This window comes from Cylas formicarius, unplaced genomic scaffold (genome assembly GCF_029955315.1).
Source record: "Cylas formicarius isolate icCylForm1 unplaced genomic scaffold, icCylForm1.1 PGA_scaffold_5__7_contigs__length_24384050, whole genome shotgun sequence".
Classification (NCBI taxonomy): Eukaryota; Metazoa; Arthropoda; class Insecta; order Coleoptera; family Brentidae; genus Cylas; species Cylas formicarius.
In genome coordinates this window covers 10091492-10112028 of record NW_026844341.1, presented here as the reverse complement: position 1 = coordinate 10112028, position 20537 = coordinate 10091492, and the positions used below count along the sequence as shown (strand labels likewise).

The following is a 20537-nucleotide window of genomic DNA, read 5'->3' as shown; positions in this document are numbered from 1 at the left end:
ATCGACACCATAAACGGATTTACCAAGGGCTATTGGGCGATTTCAGACAGTAATAAAATGGGTAATTATGGAAAAGTTCCAAGAAAATGAATTTTCGATTCCCAAACACGGTGACATTTGAGAACATATAGACTGGATCAAAGGGAAAACAGGAATATCTAACTTTTGCTTAAATTAGAAATACTGAGAGATTGTCATTTTATTTATTTTTTCTTTGCACAACACAACTAAAACTACGAGACATATATAATTCGACCAGAAATATAGTGCATTTACAATCGACCCCGTAATTAACTTTGCCTACTGTTTATTAATCCAAAACCGCTACAACTAACTACTACACTAACAAACGGAATATAAGTATGTTTTCAATCATTTTCGCCGAACAATTCTTGAAACATGTACATAATAAAATTAGTACAAAGTAACAATTTATTACGTTCTATGTGACCAGTTTTTATTGCTACTGCTACTTCTGAATTTCTTATAAAATTGTAAACATTCAAAACAATTTGTTTAGCTTCCGAAGACAAATGGATCCGTTTTTTTATTTGCTGAGGTAATTCGTCTTCTAAATGGTCATTAGGTTCGACTACCATCTCCACTTCATCTTCGAATTCTGCGTTGTTTTCCACAGGGGAACATCTGCTTCATTCCACGGTCTCCACATTTTAAAGTGTTGAAAAACAGGAACCTTCAAAAAATGTTTAATTGTAAGATTCTAATTAATATTTATCTGTATTCTTATCACGTACTTTTATCTACAGCGAATATAACCTATAGCCTTAAAAAAAGTCTGTTGTTATTTACAAATCGAAGAACTATGTAGAAGGCACAAAAATACAAAATGAAGAATGTTGTTAATCGACAGGCACACAAGACAAAAATGATTATTTTCGATCTTACCTGTAAGATAAATAGAGTACAGGTACTTACTTTGAACTATCCGGTGAAAACAGCTTCGCGGGACCATAGCTAAGTACATAAATACGTACTTACTGGAAGGATCACAGTCAAATACCTTCATAATATATAACAACAATTTAGATTAAACTCTTAAGAACAATACATATCACCTGATGTTAAAATAAACGCTTCTACCCCGCAGCATCAATGCTTAATCAAATTTAAAACGGTTCATTTACGTTTAAATTAGACATTTCAAGTTTCTACAAATATTCGTTACGGTCCATCTCAGGCGAGACCTACTTATATGCAGAATAAACGTCTGTTGCAATGGAATTTACCACTGTTCTGCAGTTAAGGTACTGTAAGATACTTAAAACGTGAAAGCAATAAATGCACTATATTTTTGGTGGTATTATACTAGACTACAGCGTTCAACGGGTGCAGTCATGGGTGACGTTAATCCGCTGGGACGCCGCCGTTGGTGGGCTTCCTTAAATTTGCGCTTTTTCCAATGCCTTGTGGACCGTCCGAGATTCGGACCATTTTATGTGGAGTTGTTTGGTCCATACCTGTTCCGCCATTCCTGACCTTTACATTTCACCCGTCATTGAGTGTTTCCTGTGTGCTTAACTCAGCTCTAACATTTAAATGTCTTTATTCGTCCAATATTTGACACTCAGCATTTACAGGCTATTTAGTAGATTAAGTCGATGTTTTTGACTTTATTTTTGTAAGTTTGAATAGTCTTAACTTCGTATTGTTTTGCTATATGTTTGATCTTTTCTGAGATTATGTTCACGTATGAGCTCGTCTTGGGTAAATGAGCAATAATATCGAACAAAAATAAGAAAAAAAACACGTCTTCTAGGGGAAAAAATGGCATGGATGGCTTACTTTAAATAAGAAGCAGTTTTAGCAGAAAAATGTGCTGAAGAAGGAGCTAGTGGAACTTGTAAATTTATATAATCATCAGAGAGACCAAACTAGACAATTTATCATTTTGTCTGATATATTGCCTTTATGTGGGAGTAAAGGGACATTTTAATGACAGGGTAATTAAACCATATTTACACTAACGCCTCTATATTTGTTTAGTTTATCGTATTAGTATTTGATGTTAAGCAGTAGTGTTAGGATGAGCTCCAACTTGCATTTGAAGATAATTTGAAAAAGCAGAAACTAATCACATACACACACATACATATACACATACAAATTTCATTATTAATATTAATGTTAATGATAATGTGATATCAAAGAACTGGGGTCGATTTTTGATGACTCAATTTCTGTATATTATTTACGGGTACCCGAGTCGAATGGATGGATAACCATGGGCAAAATTGACCCAACGCCGGGAGGTACACATTCGAATAAGATATCATTTCATTTTGTTAATGGAATATCCTGAATATTTTGAGATTCAAGAAAAAATTCGAACGTATTTTTTTAGCTGCAAAGGTCAAAATTTTGGTTCGCGCTGCATATGATGACAAAAAGTTACTGCGTAAAGATTTTATACAAAATTAGGCACATTTGGCATTTTATTGTAACATGAAAATTGTACCATGCCTACTTTGAACCGTTTGCGTGCAACACTTGTTCACAAGTTAATTTTAATTTTTTTTTTGCACTTGCATATTACGTATATTAATTACGCCCATACACGTCTCCATTTTTATTTTTTTATCCCGAAAACACTTTTATGACGTAAAAAATATAAAATTATGAAATTTCATCGCTGTTGCTGTTACCACACTTCACATTCAACTTAAAAAAAGTAACATATTTGTAAAGGAATTGAACACCTTATAGAGGTGCAAATTTTTTCAGACCACGTCTATGTGGAAGTATTTACTTATGTACATATTATATAAGACGTACTTCCTTACTTACTGACTGTCAATAATTATAAATGAAAAATGATCAAGTATCTGCCGAAGTTTGTCAACATTGTAGATGTATCAAATAAAATATAATCATTTTAAATCTTTCAATAAAAATATACATGTATTATTGTATTTCTTTTAATCAGACATCATAAAATAGTTGAAGAAAATATCATATCTTCATATTTTTAATAACTTGCTCGACAACAAAAACTTAAGTTGATTATCCAGAGCTATATATCATGTTTTATCTAATAAATACTTATCGGCTTTTTCTTAATTTGGGCAATTAAAAAATGAGACAAAGATTGAGATGGGATATGGCTAATCAATTTTGCAGCCCAAGATGGCTGCACTATGAACCAACAGCCTCCATGATTTATTCACCTTGTTTTTGAGTATGACGCTTATTTTGTGATTTTGGAAAATTTTTCTCTGGTATTTGTGAAAAGTTATTATATTATTCTTTAAATATTACCATTTTTTATGGGACAGAAAATATAAGTAATGATATTTCGTTTAAAACTACATTCAATGCAGCGTACCGTGTAGCCGAATACTAAAATCGGATCAGCAAGAGTCATTGTTTTCCAAATTAACTCTCCAAATTCATTCACGTTATGGTTAGAAAGGGTTAATCGTTAAACCAAATTTTATGTTTTGGATGTACTATTGCAAGAAAAAACAGGCATTAAAGCAACACCGGTTCCCTGTTCGCTAATATGATGTGAGTTTTTACTAAATATTAGTCATATTTGACATCACAATTGTATATACAAAAGTTAATTGGGGTACTATAAACCTTCAATTTATTTTAATGTTGTATATACAGGATGATCCATTTTTCATGGACGAGTATCAACTTTCTTATTTTAAATGGAACATCTGGTATATTATTTGACTTTTGAATTCTGATATAAAATTGTAGACATATTTTGTGTACAATGTCGTATGCCAAAGTCTAACCATTTTTGACATTTTTAATTTTTTATGGGAAAAATAATGTTTGCAAGATATATCCGCCAATTTCTTCATTCGGAAGCATTTATTGTTGCACTTGTTTCCGTTTTGTTGTATACAAAGGACTCGAATAATGGATCTCATAAGCAATTTCGATACATATTAATACAGAGTACGCGAAAAACAAGATTAAAAATGAAATTAAAAAAACTGCCAAAAAACTTTTTTTTGTTAATGGAAACTACCTATTTTATACTATTTTATACTCTTATCACATTTAGCATTAAAAATTGTATCCTAATATCCCTAATATTTTTACTTTTTAAATATTTTCTTTTAAACATTTGTCTATCACAAATAATATGCTGTTGTCATATAGGTTCAGTTAGTGTAAAGTGGCTAGAACGGCCTTTAAACAACACAAGTACTAGAACGTTGTCTGCTAAAAATCGTGTTTTGTTGTTGATTACTGTCATAATTCAAATGATTTATTTATTTATCGTTTATAAATTCAATTTATTCGCTTACTTGCGTATCATGTTTACCACAGAGAAAAAGATTGATATGTTAGAAAGTTACATATCGAACAGTAAAAACAGGGGGATTATATAACAAAATCTCCATTTATGCATATATCAACACTTTAGAATATATGGAACCTTGAAGAAAGAAAAAATAGACGTTGCCATGTTTTGAATGATGAAAAGCAACTTATATATTTTGTTGCATTTTGCAGAGACCCCTGAAGATTAAACCCGAAATGCGTCTTGATGTCAAAAGAACAACGCTCGGAATGCGCTTTCAAATACACAATTGGAAGTCCTTTAAATTCGGTGCAGTGCAGAAATTAGAGCAACGGGATTACAACATCAGGTTAGATTTTTGCAACAATCTTCGGGAGAAACACTATTCAGAAAATATATTTACAAGCTCGACTAAAATTTTTCATTGGAAAAATGCCCATTACTGGAACAACGAGAATAATAAAAAAACATCGAAGTTACAAGATCAGGTAGAACTTCTGTCAAAGTATGGTGCGCCATTTGGAAGTTCAAAATGATAAAATTTAAATTCCCAACACTACTTAGAGCTTTTAAGTATTATCCATCCCTTTGTTCAAAATGAAGCGCTTGAAAGGGAACGACGAAATGGATTCGAGAGAATATTAGTTACTCCTGGTCTCCAAGGAGCAGCGATTTAACTCCACTACATTTTTTTCTATGGGCTACACTTAAAGATTTACTTTACAAATACAAACCGTCAACTGCCGAGGAATTAAGTATCCGGTATTTAAATGGGACTGAATCTGTTGGAAATGCCATTATGTATTTCGAAACCCGTCACCCTTTGTTCAAACACCGTAGCCACCTTACACTAACCAAACTTATATAACAACAGCATATTATTTGTGATGTATAGAATTCAAAAATGGAGTGGGTATATCAGGTGTTCCATTTATAATAAGAAAGTCGAGACTCGCCCACGAAAAATAAAACACCCTGTTTATACATACAAAATTAAAGGTTTGTAATACCTCAATTAACTTTTGTAATTAATTTTTTGCTCCATTCCTTATAGTTTCTGGGATAAGGTAGTATCCCAATATAAACGGCCCACTCTATACATAATCATATTTATATATTTTGTGCTTAGTGCTATTTCTTTTTATGTAAAATAATAAAGGTTAAGATCCATGCAATAACTTTTTTTTTTCACTGATTTAAATCCTAATTTGGAAAGTTATATTTTACATTCTGTTTGTAGGAACATATCACATGCTAACTGTAAGATTGTGGAATTTTACATTTAAATTAATTTAAAAACGGTAAACTCGTTTCTTTCATAAAGAAGGAATTTACCTAATTTGGACTTTGGCCTGCCCAAACTTACCTGATAGTGTTGTCCGAACTACCACTCACAACCAACCTATCGCGATATTGCAAACACGCGATCCCACGTTTGTGTCCGTTCAAAGTCCTCACAAACTCACACGTCGAAGTGTTCCACACTTTTATGGTTCTATCACCGCTGGCGGACACTATATATTTCTCGTCAAAGTCTACCACGTTCACCGCCGCCCTGTGCCCCACCAGGACCCGCCGTAGGGCAATCTCCCCCGGAGAGGTCATGTCCCACACGGCTATCGAACGGTCCTGAAACGACACCCACAAACGGTCAAGTCGTTGACAAAGGCAAAAAACTCGTATTGGTTACCTTAGAACACGTAACCATCATGCCATTATTGAACCTAAGATGTAGCACAGCCTCGCAATGGTGAATTAGTGCGTTGACCATTTCGCCGGTGTTTACGTTCCACACCCTCACGGTACTGTCGCTGCTACCACTTATGATAACCTTGTCGTCATATTGCAGGCACAGAACCGAGCCCGTGTGTCCGATAAGTACCTGGAAACGTGACAACTGTCAATTACCATGGGTGTTACTTTAATGACATAATTAGTAAACCGGGATCCCACCCTGATGCCGAGATTTTGTTGGGTGCAAATCGGATAAAACAAGATCTCGGAATCAATTCGACAGTGTATACAAAAACAATCCCTAGAGGGGCGCACTGTTTTTCTATCATGCTCTCGCGGACCATTACGGAACTTTCGAGAAGCCATAGACCGCTTAGAGCAGTGGTGGGTAAACTTTTTTTTAAGACTATTTGTAATAAATAGACGATCGTAGCGGGCCAACGAATAATGCTTGATCGTTAAAAAATTTATTTATTTTATTTTTTATTTTATTTTTTATAAACATATACATATATTATTACATACACTTATTATTTTGATAGTAAAAAAGCAAAAGGTAAGAAAACTATAAGCACAAAATATAAAATGAATTTTTGTCATTACTGGTTGAGGGTGCATGAGAAAAATGAATTTGCTACTGTTTTATCAAAATCTCATCATAGTCCGGTTCCATTTGCGAAGCAGAAATTCTCAAAAATGATGAAAGGTGCTCATCTGTAATTTTGTTTCTTAAAAGAGCTTTTCTAAGCTTCATTATTTGAAAGATTTGTTCACATATATAAGATGAGCCGAACATTGTCATTATCTTCATTGAACGAATAATTAGATTTGGGAAATTATCTGCACTTAATAAAATTCTAGTAATGGTACTGTAAGAAAAGTTTGTTTCAGGAGAGTATTACAGTTCAGTACAATTAACCCAAGTTGAAATTTTGCGTCAGCTTCTTCGTAATTAACATTGAATGGGGTATCAAAAATACAAAACTCTGGTTCCATTTTTATAAAGTCCTGAAATCTCCTTTCAAATTCTGAAGATAGTTTTCTCAAATTAATTTCGTATTTTTTAACCTTATTGTTTGATATAGTGAATTTTAAAGATTGTATTCTTGCAAAATGAGAAAAATCATATTTGGAGACCTGATTAGCAAATAATAATAACTGTAATTTGAAACTCTTCAGGTATCGTGAAGAAACTGATTTTTCCCTTGCAATTTGAGATTAAGTTTTTATCGAGAAGAAAATTCACAATATCGTCATTGAAATCCCAAATTCTTTCAAATACTTTTCCGCCACTTAACCAACGAACTTTTATAATAATGTAATAACAACAACAATACAACAATATTAAGTATATGGTCAATATATGGCACTCTGAAACGGGCCGGATGAAACCTTTCCGAGAGCCGGACTGGCCTAAAGGCTAGTTTCTCACATTCTCGGGACATCCTGTATAATCTATCTGCCAATTATACTAAATCATGAGAATTTTTTACACTCAAGAAGAATAAAATAACTTTTAGCTTTGTCACATGCGTAAATCTAAAAATATTTTTTACGATTATCGCAGGAATTATTTATAGTAAATATTAACAAAAGTTATTTAAAATTTAGGGGGCTGTAGAATTGGCAACGCTGCATTTGTTCAAATATATCTAAAACATAAATTGGAAAATTCTTATGCACGGAAACCAAGTTCTTTTATTTCGTTCTCCGAAAACCGAACAGTCAATGTGCGTATTACTTTCAGAAAGAAATAACTGAAAAATGTTTATAATTCTTATCTTAAAAAAACGTTAGTTACAATAATTTTCAAATTTAAGAAGTCACGACGAAAGAATATAATAAAATTCAATATATTTAAAGAGAAAAAAAATTGACCTGCAATGAACGCGAGACCTTCTGTGTCGCATCCGATACCCTAAACACCGAGCTACGTAATGTGTGCCGAATTATCGATTAGTTGTATATACAAGCTATTTATTGCCGGTATTGTCGCTTTAAGCATAGAGTTTTCTTCTAATATAGACCTCACTTTCTGCAATATGTCAAAGCGGTAACGACAAAAAATGGTAGCCTTAGTGACCGTCTACACAACCCTTAAACACAAATTGACTCATCCCCTACGGCGAAAAAGTAATAATTTTAATCAAACTGTTGCTGGTCCGTATCGGGCGCACCCTGTATGAAAGACGAAAACAGTAAATGCAAGAATTGTAGCTCTCGAGGTGACCTAAAAGACCGATCAAACCAAATACCGCCGTTTGTCACGGTTTTTCAGTTAAGGCCAATAATTTACTTCGAAAAATCACAATTTTCAGTTGTTTGCTCAAAACCAGGAAACCCTGTATATTTTTGGGTCAACCGTTTTTCTGGGTTATTGGCCCAAATCTCACGCGTCTTCTCAGGCCCAAGAATTTTTTCGTTCGGACCGTTTTCGAGCAAAAAAATCTTTTCGGTCCCGAAAAAAAAAATCTTTTTTTTTTAATTTTTCAGACCTTCCGATCCCGCCTAGTTTCAATAAGTTCCATCTGGAGATCGAACTCTAAATTTCTGCCAAATTTTAACTCGATAGTTGGACACACGCAGCGTACTAAAAAAAAAAAAAAAAAAAACGATATAAATGGTTTTGAGGCAACATCAGACTTATTTTGCATTCTGCAGGTAAAAAGTAATGGAGGAAAAGGAAGAGAAGGAGAAAGACATTCTATGAATTACTGGAGAATAAAATTGACAGCACCCCTCGCAAAAACATACTGATAATATAACTACCGAGCCTACCAATGAAGAAATTCCAGCCATTATAAAAAAGCTGAAAAACCATAAAAGTCCGGTCCGATAATATTGTAGCGGAAAATTTAAAGCATAAAGGAGAATTTCTACAAACGCAAATAACAGAACTTATAAAAGAGGTCTGGAAAACAGAAGTGATGCCAACGGATTCGAGCAAGGTAATAATAATACCAATTTTTGAAAAAGGGGATAAAATAGATTGCAAAAATTATAAGGCTATGTGCTTCTAGATGTCACATATAAAGTACTGTCAACAGTATTAAGGAACCGAACCGAGTTATGAGGAGGATTAACAAAAAAATAGATCAACAGATCAGGTCTTCATGTTAAAGTAAGTTTTAATGAACAAATGAACAAAATATTTATGCGTTTTGTAGATTTCAACGAGCAAAATTAATAGAAGCTTTAAACAACCTTAAGATACCATCAAAACTATTGAAAATAATAAAACCAACACTAAAAAAAAACTGCAGTAAAGTATAAAGGAAGCCGAAGTAACACCTTTAATATAGGCAAAGGATTAACACAAGGGGACCCACTAACAACAACCTTGTTCAATTTGACGCTGGAGGAAAAAATAAGAAAAAGTGGGATCAACAGACAGGGCACATTGTTCCAAAAAAGGCACCAGCGCCTAGAATACGCGGACGATGTTGACAAGAAGTAGAACTGAGCTAGAAAATACCACCAAACAACTTATAAGAACGGCAGAAAATTTTGGGCTCCGAGTGGATCTACGAATAGCTAAATGTAACAATTGTCTGCGGAGGCTCCACAAGATTTAAAAATCAGACTCTGCAAGACAGCGGTCCGATCAACTTTAACTTACTGTTGTACGACATGTGCCCTCAATCAAAAAAACCAACAGAAAGTAAGTATACAAGAAATGGAAGTATTGAGACAAATCTGATGCGGGAAGAATACAGTGCATTGCTGGGAGAGAAGGATGAACGGTGAACTCTACGCACAATTTGGAGATAAACCAATCGAAAATTTTGTTCAAGCCAGGAGACTACAATGGCTAGGGCACCTCACCAGGATGGAAATAGAGAAGTAAAGGAAGTGGCATGAAAAAAAAACAGAGAAGAGGAGGAAGCGTGGTAGACCAAGGAAAAGTTGGAGAGAAGCCGCGGAGGAAGATTAAAGAGAGAGAAGAATTACTAATTGCAGAAATGTAGCAAGGAATAGAATCGAATGGAGGAAAATGTGAAAAAGCTGATATTTATATCATAGGCACGAATGAACAGTGATAATTCAATACTAGCAAATGTAATAATACAATGTAATATAGTAAATGCACTGTTGCGGGTTCTGGGAACCGTCGATCTTGGTAAGATAAAATTTTTCTAACGAACCAAATCTTTGGTGACATATTTAAAGATATAGAAGCCAGTGTACACAGTGTCAACCTGAAATTGGCCATCCACATAGATGTACACCATCTTTTTTTTGCGACTCATATGAATTGTAAATACTAGCTAAAGGTTGAACACGATTATCAGCACTTTTTTTATGAATATTGATTGATGTATTTGCCCCTATCCTTAATTATCTATCGATTTGGTTATTTTGAATGGAAATGCCTCGCTCACCTTGGTGCACTGCAGCGTGCTCCTATCCCAGATCTTGATCGTGTTGTCCCGCAGGCCTGACACGATTTTCTGGTCGTCGTATTGCAAACAGTACACCCCCTTGCTGTTCTCCGATCGGCAATTGATCCGCTGTAGGATGTGGTTGCCGTTGCGCCAGTTGCTCTCTATACTGTCGATGTCCCTGATGATTTTCGGATAGAGGTACCTGTAGAAACCGTGCGGTCGGTGGTTTTCGCCCGGCCGCGGCTTGAACAAATACTGTATCCTGAAACGAAGCTGCTGTAACGACAATCCCGAGTGATCCGCAATCGCGAAAGCTCACCATCCGCGTCTCTCCGCCAAACCCCGCCACAACGAGTCGGTTCTGACTTTCCTCTCTATGAGTTTTTTCCAGAGCATGCCTTCCGAGATTACGCGGAACCATTCCTTCGAGACCAGTTCTGCATTACGCAAACTGTCGGCGTCCAAGTAAGACAATATGTTTTCCCCCACGTGGTCCAAACCTTTTTCTGCAAAAGCGCAAGAATAAATAGCGCTATATCGAAGGAGCCATATGCATATAGCTATTAGATAATGTAGTGACCTCAGTATGGTAAAAATTGAGATGCTATGATATTTTCTTCTGGATATGCTTCTAAATTTCATCCCCTAATCTGCGTTTTACGCCATTTTCTTTCTAAACAGCGATTTCCGCACACTTAACTCGTTTTCTCAGCACATTTAACGAGATCTGGGCGTCTCTTCAGATAATGAAGCCGTAAAAAAGGCAACACCTAAACTGAAACCTATCGAATTGACGAACTGTCAGTGGCCATGTTGGTTATTGAACGTCGCTAAGACGTAATCGTTGAAAACGAGATTTCAAATGATCGCGCATGGACAAGGTGGTCCAAACTCGAGGGGCCTCTATGGCTTTAAGCATTTGCAACATAGTTAGCCCAAAACTAATACGCATGTTACGGGCTCGATTTTGGAGAAAAGTAGAAAACTTAAAACCGCATCATGTGCGTTTCTAAAAACTAACTAAAATAACTTTTTTATTTGTAAAGATAGAGATTTTTTTTCTAATAAAATTACCTGTCAAACGATTTGTCATACACCTATTTTTATTAAGTACTTAAAAAGATATCTGTAATGTTTAATCATTACCATCGTAGGTTGTGCTTTGTCGTGCAAGTGGCGTCTTGGTCAAGCTATAAAAATGTTTGAAAACTTTGAAAAGTACGACATGATAAAATTTTATATTGAAAGTAATGAAAATCGACAGACGGCGTTAAATCTATATTTCCAGAGATATCCGGAAAAAGACAACCTAGCTCAAAAATATTTGTAAGGTTAGAACGTCATCTACGGATCCTTTACAAAACCGCGGCCTAGGATGTATAGAAGCCTAGCCAGAAATAGAGAGTTGGATGAACTAACGGTTCTGGGAGAAATAGAAATCAATCCGAATACTCCCACCATGGCTATAGAGAGAAACACTGGGATTCCACTCAGCAACGCCGTGCGGGTTCTTAAAAAACACAAGTTTAGGCCCTATCGACCCCGACTGGTGCATCAATTACGGCAGCGACGTATTGCTCCAAGACGTGCACTTTGCAGGTGGTACCTAAATATGTGCCAAGAAGACCCCGAATTTGCCAGGAAAGTTATTTGGACGGATAAAGCAACGATTTCTAGTGATGGAATATTCAACAGGTATGACTCCATTCAGGCAGCTTCGTGCAGAACTTCTTAATGCAGAAAATAGCGTCAAGAGAAGATGTAGGATATGTTTACAAGAAAACGGCTGTCAATTTGAGCATTTCGTTTAGAATTAAAGAAACTTGTTAGATTTAGATTTTAAGTGTTACATAGTTTAATTAATAAAAATTTTAAATAAAAAAATTGCTTTTAATAATCTGATTTACTACTAAATATCAAAAATTGGAAACATCTTTTAAATTTTAAAGTATTTAATAAAAATAGGTGTACGGCGGGAAATTTTATTAGAAAACTAATTTTTAGAAAAATATAACTTCGAGTTATATCTGGGGAACTAAAGGCTCTAAGACAAAACGGGTAAAATAGAGAGATTCCAACTTAAAAAACTTTAAAAAATGTTTTTTCCCAAAACTCCTCTTGCAGTTAAAAAAGTTATAGAAGGCCTTTAAAATCGCACATTTTTGAGAATCACCCTGTAGTTCAAAAACGTCTTGACATATCACGATGCGGTTTCCAGTTTTTGACATCTTTCGAAAATCGAGTCCAAGCATATTAGTTTTGGGATAACTATGCTGCAAATGCTTAAAGCCATAGAGGCCCATCGAATTTGGACCACCTTGTTCGACGGCCCTTCAAAAATTCCTATATTAGCGGCATAGAAAGGACCTCTATATGTCTAGTAGCTATATGGTTATAAGTAATAAGTGGACGACTACTACAGATGGCAAGTATACGGGGTGTCTCAAAATGCAATGCAAAGATTTTCAAGGCACATCCAAGAAAATATGTTTTCGAGATACAGATTTTTAGGAAAAAACAGAGTCGGAAAGGGTGATTGATATTTATAACTAAAATCATGGTACGCCACTGACGTTTTGAAGATTCTGCATCTACCTGTGTCACTGAGAAAAAAAATCAAAAAACTGCATGCTCCTGAATGTTTGCATAAAACTGACCCTGCATACTTGTATTCGATTTTAATTGTCAAATTGTACAAGACTATAACTATAGAAATAATTGTTATATTAATTCTTCTAACTTCTTCTAACTTATGTAGATGTAAGAATAATTTGAAAATGGATGGGAAAGTGTTTATCCGAGTTTGTACATTATTGACTGTCAAACCGCACTTTCGAACACATTTCAAATATTTTTCCAACATCGAAAGTTGAGTTTTGTTTGCGAAATGCTTTGAACACATTGACAATAATATTTGTTCCATCATTAGAAATCTCAGTTTTACTAATCCGATTCTCACCAAAAAAATATTTAGATTATTTATTATTAAAAATTATAGTGATCATAATTCCAATTTAACACATTAAAGCGAAGATACGCCAACATCCGTCGACCTGCCACTCTCGAGACCCTTGACAATCAGCATAGGTTTTATAGTTCAATGATTTAAAACCCTCTCTTTAAGAAACGATTTTTTCTAAATTTTGCAACCTGTATCTCGAAAACGTAGCAAGTTCGCACATATGATTATAAGAAAAAAAAAAGGACTGATTTTTGGCAGATACATAAACCCTTAACATCGTTGTACTGAACCGTTTTCTGTCGTTTTTTTATATTTCAAAATCAAAATGATCGCGAATTATATAATATAATAACAAAATATACGCCTATTATTTATTAACGGAAGTAAGTAGCACATTTTTTTCTTCACAAATTTTCAATTTTTTTTTATCATTTTTCCTTGTCTTGCAATTCAGCTGAGACATCGAACTTTGGCTCACCTTTCAACTATTTTACATAAAAAATTGCAAATAGGCTGTTTTATGCTGCTGCTGAAGTTTATGTTACGTTATTTTAAGTTATGTTGGTTATCTTGTACATAAAAGCGTAAGGTGGTGAGTGAATTGTAAATGTAACCCCCTACATATTATAATATCAAAAAAGAACCATTCATTTTGACATAAAAAGCAAAACTTTAATAATTTTTAATTAATGACTCACAGAACAACAACCGACATTCAATCAAGCCTTTCTGCGATCGGGTTGTATTTAACATAACATGGTGGTGAATACTGAGAAATTAAAGATAAATTAAGATAGCGACTTTGTCTTGGATATATCTGAATACAGCCATTCAAAGGAGAATCAATGACGCCACAGAAGACGTCGTCTTGGCCAACAGAAGTCTAGATTAACCAGGGTTTTATTGAGATTTGTCATTTTATTTCTTTGTTGTGTGCATATTTCAATAAATTTAAAACGAGCGTGGCGTCATCGGTGTGACATCGGTAGCCTGAACAACATTGATGACGTCAGAAAAAATTCCTTAAGTTTTTCCTATAATTTCCGCAGGACATCCGGTATAGAATCGGAGAATAGAAATAAGGGTGTGAATTGTAATTGAATGCGTATATGTACGTACTCGGCAACAGAGCAATAAAATCTCTCTGCAGAATAGGTTTCAGGTAGGAGTCGATGTGGGCGTGCTGGTAGTGGCACATCCTCGCCAGCAAGTTTTCCACGAATTCGGCCTGATCGGTTTGGCTCCATTTTTCGAAGCACCGCAGACAGGCCTCGCGTTCCGCATTGAAAGTCGCCGGCGACGCTGTCTCTTTCTTACGGGCCGTGTCGTACGGGGGCAGGATCGTCATTGGGTACTGAAAAAACACAAACATCTTTGGTCTAACTATACAAAGCCGGCTTAGATCTCTGTCACACAAAATTAGCTTTCTAAGCTGTGGGTACGGCAAACCAACTCTGCATGAATTTTTGAGCCAGTGTACAGGCCACTTACTTCACTATTTGTTTTGTTTGTTTTTTTGTTATTCACAGAATAGTTACGCAGCAATCGCAGAATTATATGTAACTACATATGTTACACAAATTTTACTATAACTGCTTTGTAAGTAATAAAGGTTATCCAAAATGTTTGCCGGCAAAAAACCAATTTTTATATCACCACAGTAAAAAATCAAGCATCATCCACAAAATTTAGAGAGTCATAAAGAGCTAGAACAGTCCTGTACTTTATATTATCGCAGCGTTGTCAAAAGTTCAGCACAATTATCCAGCTTAATATGATCAAAATATCAGATCGTCCTGTCTTAGTTAGAGAATGTTACAGCGGAGTTTAAAAGTATCTAAATCGTTGATTTTTGACTCCTCCACATTCTCTACATTTCAGTGCGAGCTAGTAATAAAATGTACATTTGGAATGACGGAGCGTGGACAACTTAAAGGTTATATCGCAAAATCCATATAAATTGCAATAACAGTTTCCGATAAATCTCGTCTTTCTGTTTAAAGACCCACACATGTCCTAAATTGAGAGTGACACTAATTTGCAAACAAGGAAGGCAGAGGCGTTGCTACAAATAGTATATTTAAAATAATTGAGATATTAATTATTCTAAAATCAAGTAAATAAAAACTTATATACAAGCAACAATAATATGAAAGTAGATAATGTAATAAATATTATCATATTCCGAGTCCACAGTGTTCCATAGCAGGTTATCGGTTTCCCACATTCTTTCCTCTATTTCAATCACTTACTCAATTTTTCAGAATCCATTTTTAATCCCTCTTTCAAGAAAGTTTCAAAGTTCTTCATTTTAAAAGTGGTGCTACATCGCTAAACTAACCAATGGGGTATAGCGAAAGGCGAAATATCGTTTTATTTCATTTCGAGGCGATTTCTCCAGTAGCGCCCTAACTGCAGAAATAGAGAGAGAAGAACAAAGACAAACAGCAAGAAAGAGACAACTTCACGCCAACGAAACCAGAGAGAAATACGCAAATGCCAGAAGGAAACCAAGCATCTACAAAGATAATACGAAAGACGGAAGTATGAAACAATACAAAGATATCATCTCAAACCAGGCGCCAGACAATTTTATAGGTCAATCTGCATGGAGAGGAGGGTAGGGGTAGGGTCACAAAGCCAGGTTCATTCCGGCACTTAAAAAACATCAAGTTCGAGTGATTCTCAATGAGGAAGAATAACTGCAGAGTGGAAAGAGTAAGAAACCTGTTTTGAGGAAACCCGCAGATTTCCAAAGATATCAAGGAGATTCACAAACTAATAACTCTTATATGGCGTCAAAAAAAAATACCAGAAATTTGAAAGGAAAACATTATCTTGCACATCAACAAAAAAAGCGGATTACTGACACTGCCTTTATAGGCATATAACAGACTTGAGAGAAGCCAAATCTGGAACGCCATGGCGGAGTTTTCAATCCAGCAGTTTCGAAATACACAACGGACTAAAGCAAGATGACGCCCATTACTTTTCAACCCAGTCCTAGAGAAAGCTGCGAAACCGGACTACTAACAATGAAAGGTCCCACAGAAAAGACTTTTTCAGAAATATCGAAGGAGCAAACAACAAAGTAAGACTAAAGATCAATGAAGAAAAAATACAATAGAGCAAACCGTAACAATCGATACCTTTAACTTTGAAAGAGTAAAACACTTTAAATACCTTGGAGCCACAATAACCAAGTTCCGGAGGAACTAAAAGCAGAATTTAATCGGAAAACTGCTGCCTATACGCACTTCACTCACTTAACAACAAAATTAAAATATAAATAACAATTATCAGGCTAATAATAACGTATGGATGCGAAACTTCCGCAATGGCCAAAGCAAATGAAGAGAAACACAGACGAAAAAAATGTAAAAATAGTATAGAAGGACGTCCTAATGGGAAAAAGGCCACTCGGACGATCCAGAATAATCGTGCTAATTGGAAAAAACGTTGTCCAGTCAGCCAAGATCCATTCAGGCTTATAGCGCCTAATGATGATGATGAGTAGCTCCCTGTTCAGCATATCTTTGTGAAATTACATATTATTAAAGTAAGTCAATTAATTAAATTAAGTCAATGAATATCATTTGCCTCCAATAGGACGGGTTTTCTTAAGTGGTCCAGTCACTAGCCGTTTTAATTGAAATGCTAGTAAGCCACCACCGACATCAATTTTTGTTACCAATGCGAGTAATTATTAATTTTTTACCTTCCCCCGAGTGTGCATTCAGTGGACCATCTTTATGAAAGCTGGCGCTTTTAAAATTTTTATCATGCTGTTTCATCATCGCTATATCCTACATTTTTGATAATAGATATTTCTGTTTCACAATTCAAAACTGTCTAACTGCCCCCCGTCGTCGCCAGCAGAAAATTTCGTCTTGCACTGTTAATAGTATATTATGCAACAAGTGCGGTAAACGCCATTTGATGCACGAGTTTATTTGACACGAGCGGAACGAGTGTTTAATAAACGAGTGAGTTAAAAAGCTTTTCTACTCCCGTCAGTAAAATACCTAATTACACCCCGACCTAGCGTGCGGAAAGCGTCACTTTACCACGTCATTTTCGTTTCCCACTGATCCGAGCCACTTCGGACATTTCCGGGAGCGATCGGATATATTTCCCACGCTTTGAATTTTGATGTTTATCAATTCTGACGGTCATGTCGGCGAATGTATTTGTGTTGTTTTGCGAAAATGTACCCAAAAAATAACGGTCGTAGAAAAAGTATAGTATGCAACACGTTCGGTAAATTTTTTAACTCACTCTTTTATTAAAAACTCGCTCCGCTCGTGTCAAACTCGCGAGTCAAATGCCGTTTACCGTACATGTTGCATAATATACTAGTACCGAACGTGTTGCATACTATTATACTTTTTCTACAACCGTGTTTTTGGGTACATTTTCGCAAAACAGCACAAATAAATTTGTGTTTGACATGTCCGTCAGAATTGACAAACGTCAAAATTCAAAGCGTGGGAAATATCTCCGAAAACATCCGATTGCTCCCAAACCCGTGCGGTAAAATCCCGGAAATGTCCGAAGTGGCTCGAATCCGTGGGAAACAAAACTGACGTGGAAAAGTGACACTTCCCGCACGCTAGATCGGTGCGTAATTAGGTATTTTACAGACGGAAGTAGGAAAAAGTGATTTTCTGTTTTCGGCTTCTTTTTTGCACATTTTTTTCTTATCTGTAGGTGGATAAGGATTTCCTCTTTAAAGTAAAACGAATTTATTATTCTTCTGATGGCGATCTTTTCATCATCATTTATTACAGTCTCTTTTCTTTTATCCTAGTGAAAACCCACACATTTCAACTATTTTTGCAACTCTGAATGTTAAGTTTTAATAATGATTTATAACGCTTTCGCATTAAGAAACGGAGCATAATACGGACTCACCTCTACGAAGTTCTGCAAAAATTCGCAAAACGGCATTAATCACGTACCCTACGAACAAACGACGAGCGTAACAACAACATTGACGGCTTTTGGTCGTTTTCGTTCGCTCGCTTCGCTCCTTCAAACAATACTAATTAGTCGGGCAGCGAAACCGCGTTACGAAAGCCTTGAAATAAAGAAACGGGGAAGCGAGAAAATAATGAAACGACTTGTTGAAAAAGAGCGCCGTTCGTGCTCTTAAGAGAGTATACGCTTATTTTTAGGCGCGCTGGATTTGGGTGAGTAATCATGTAGTTTACGTTGCTTTTCAATATCCAAACCGTATACCGCGCGCGCAGAATCTCGACCGGAATCGCACTCCAGTTAGCCAATTCGTGTCGTCCGAGAAACGTCTCTGGTGCCGCGGCTTCCATATGAGAGGAGTAAACAGAATATGCCGGTTTTCATTTACATTTTAACACGCACGTACAAAAAAAAACTTCACAATTTTTTAGTTCTTTTTCTTTATTTTCTTTTATTTATTTATTTATTGACATACACTGCTCAACAGGATCAAACCCAATTATAGAGCAGGAGAACACCAGCTACATTTAATCGGAATTACAAAATTATTTACAAAGTATAAACACCACCACGCAAATGCACTAATATTGCAAAAAAGGTGATCCGCAACAAAATGAACATAAGAAAAATACTAATGAAGGAAATTACTCAACTGCGAAGGCAACGAAATTGCAATAGGACTAGGCACAACAGAATTCAAACTAACATGCAATTTTTTAACAGAATTATTTTTACTGATGAAGCGAACCTCACTAGTGCTCATTAAAAATACCCGCAAAACGATAGCGGGTAAACATACCAAAGCGTAGGGTTCTCTTCACATTTGGTGCAGCATGTTTGCTGGTAAATTTATCGGACCAGTAATTTTGGAAAGCGCTAAACAGGTAATAGGGACATTTTTACTTGCTTGAAAATGGAGTAGAAACTATCTTTTATATCGCAACAAAAAATATGAGTTTTGGTTAGTACCCTTTCTAAAGACATGTTGATGATGATTATTAAATTATACTCTTAAATAATAAACTTGTTATTTCAAAAGCGGCTATATCGACAAACTAGGTATTTTTGAAATCGGGATGCAAGGAACTTTCATCCCGAGTAAAAATATGGCCAGCGACCATTGGTTTTACTGACATGTTCCAAAGATGATAAAAATTAAAAAAAACTTTTATATAAAAAGTTGTCATCTACCGCTTTTTATAAATTCTGGGAGTGGGTGTCAAAATATAACTGAATGTCCCACGACATGAGCTTCGGAGTGAGTTGCTAGGGTGATTCCAAGTTAAAAATGTCAAATGAACCCTATTCTAACTGAGCTACAAGCATTCCAAATTTTAAAGACCACTTAAAAGAAACCACATTAATTTTTATTTAATTATTTTTTTCTATTGAATTAGTTGTTCAAAATGTCCAATCAGTTACTGTATACGGAGTCTAGCTCTTCTTAGAATTGAAATGGTTGCTTTACTAACACTCTCTGGTTCAGCGCGAATAATTTTTGCGGCATCCATAATTCTAGTTGCCAGTTGTTCTCTCTTTTCAATAATTGCTGCATAAACTAGTCTTCCATATTAAAAGTAATCTAAGGGATTAAGATCATGTGATCTTGCTGGCCAAGCAACTGCCGAATCTCTTCCAATCCACAAGATTGTATAATATTGATTAAGAACTTACTTGTCGACCAAAATGAGGAGGTGCGCCATCGTGCTGAATCCACATCCGTTGTCGTTGACGTTCTTTAATTATAAACGGACCAATGAGCCTTTTATTAATAATGCCACACCAAATATTCGCCGAAAATCTATTTTGAAAATGGGATTCCCGAGTTTGTCCTGGATTTTTAAGTGCCGAACAATGTGAATTCCTGGCGTTATTGATACAGGACAATCAGTGAATTGTCAATATCCAGCGACTAAATTCAAAGCCTGAGGCGTAGTCGGAAGGTTTTAAAGCTTGTCCCTGGGGGTATTAAGGCCCACCATAAACAAAAACGTTGCAAAAAATAATTATTTAAATTAAAACACCAAACTGGTATATTTATTTAAAACAGTTCTCTTGTAACACAAAAAATGTAACAAAATATGAAACAGAACATAAACTTAAACGTAAATCCGTTATTGGGCCTTATTTCCAGTCATAGGGGATAATAAGGCTCCCTTTATTTCTGTAGTGGAAAATAAATAGCAAATAAATTACT

General features: G+C 35.5%; 1 protein-coding gene across 3 annotated transcripts in view; it reads right to left on the bottom strand.

Annotated features, from left to right (window-relative positions):
* Positions 1-20537, bottom strand: part of LOC132702099 (beta-TrCP) — a 44997-nt gene that overhangs the window by 3743 nt on the left and 20717 nt on the right. For 2 of the 3 annotated variants that reach the window (XM_060670522.1, XM_060670523.1), the window contains exons 2-6: positions 14483-14717; positions 10721-10907; positions 10399-10663; positions 5973-6164; positions 5649-5911 (exon numbers count right to left, since the gene is read on the bottom strand). In XM_060670522.1, the coding sequence (XP_060526505.1) occupies positions 5649-5911; positions 5973-6164; positions 10399-10663; positions 10721-10907; positions 14483-14717 (1142 nt within the window). Of the gene's footprint in view, positions 1-5648; positions 5912-5972; positions 6165-10398; positions 10664-10720; positions 10908-14482; positions 14718-18277; positions 18433-20537 lie in introns of those variants that run through there. The other variant, XM_060670524.1, reaches the window with a different exon arrangement.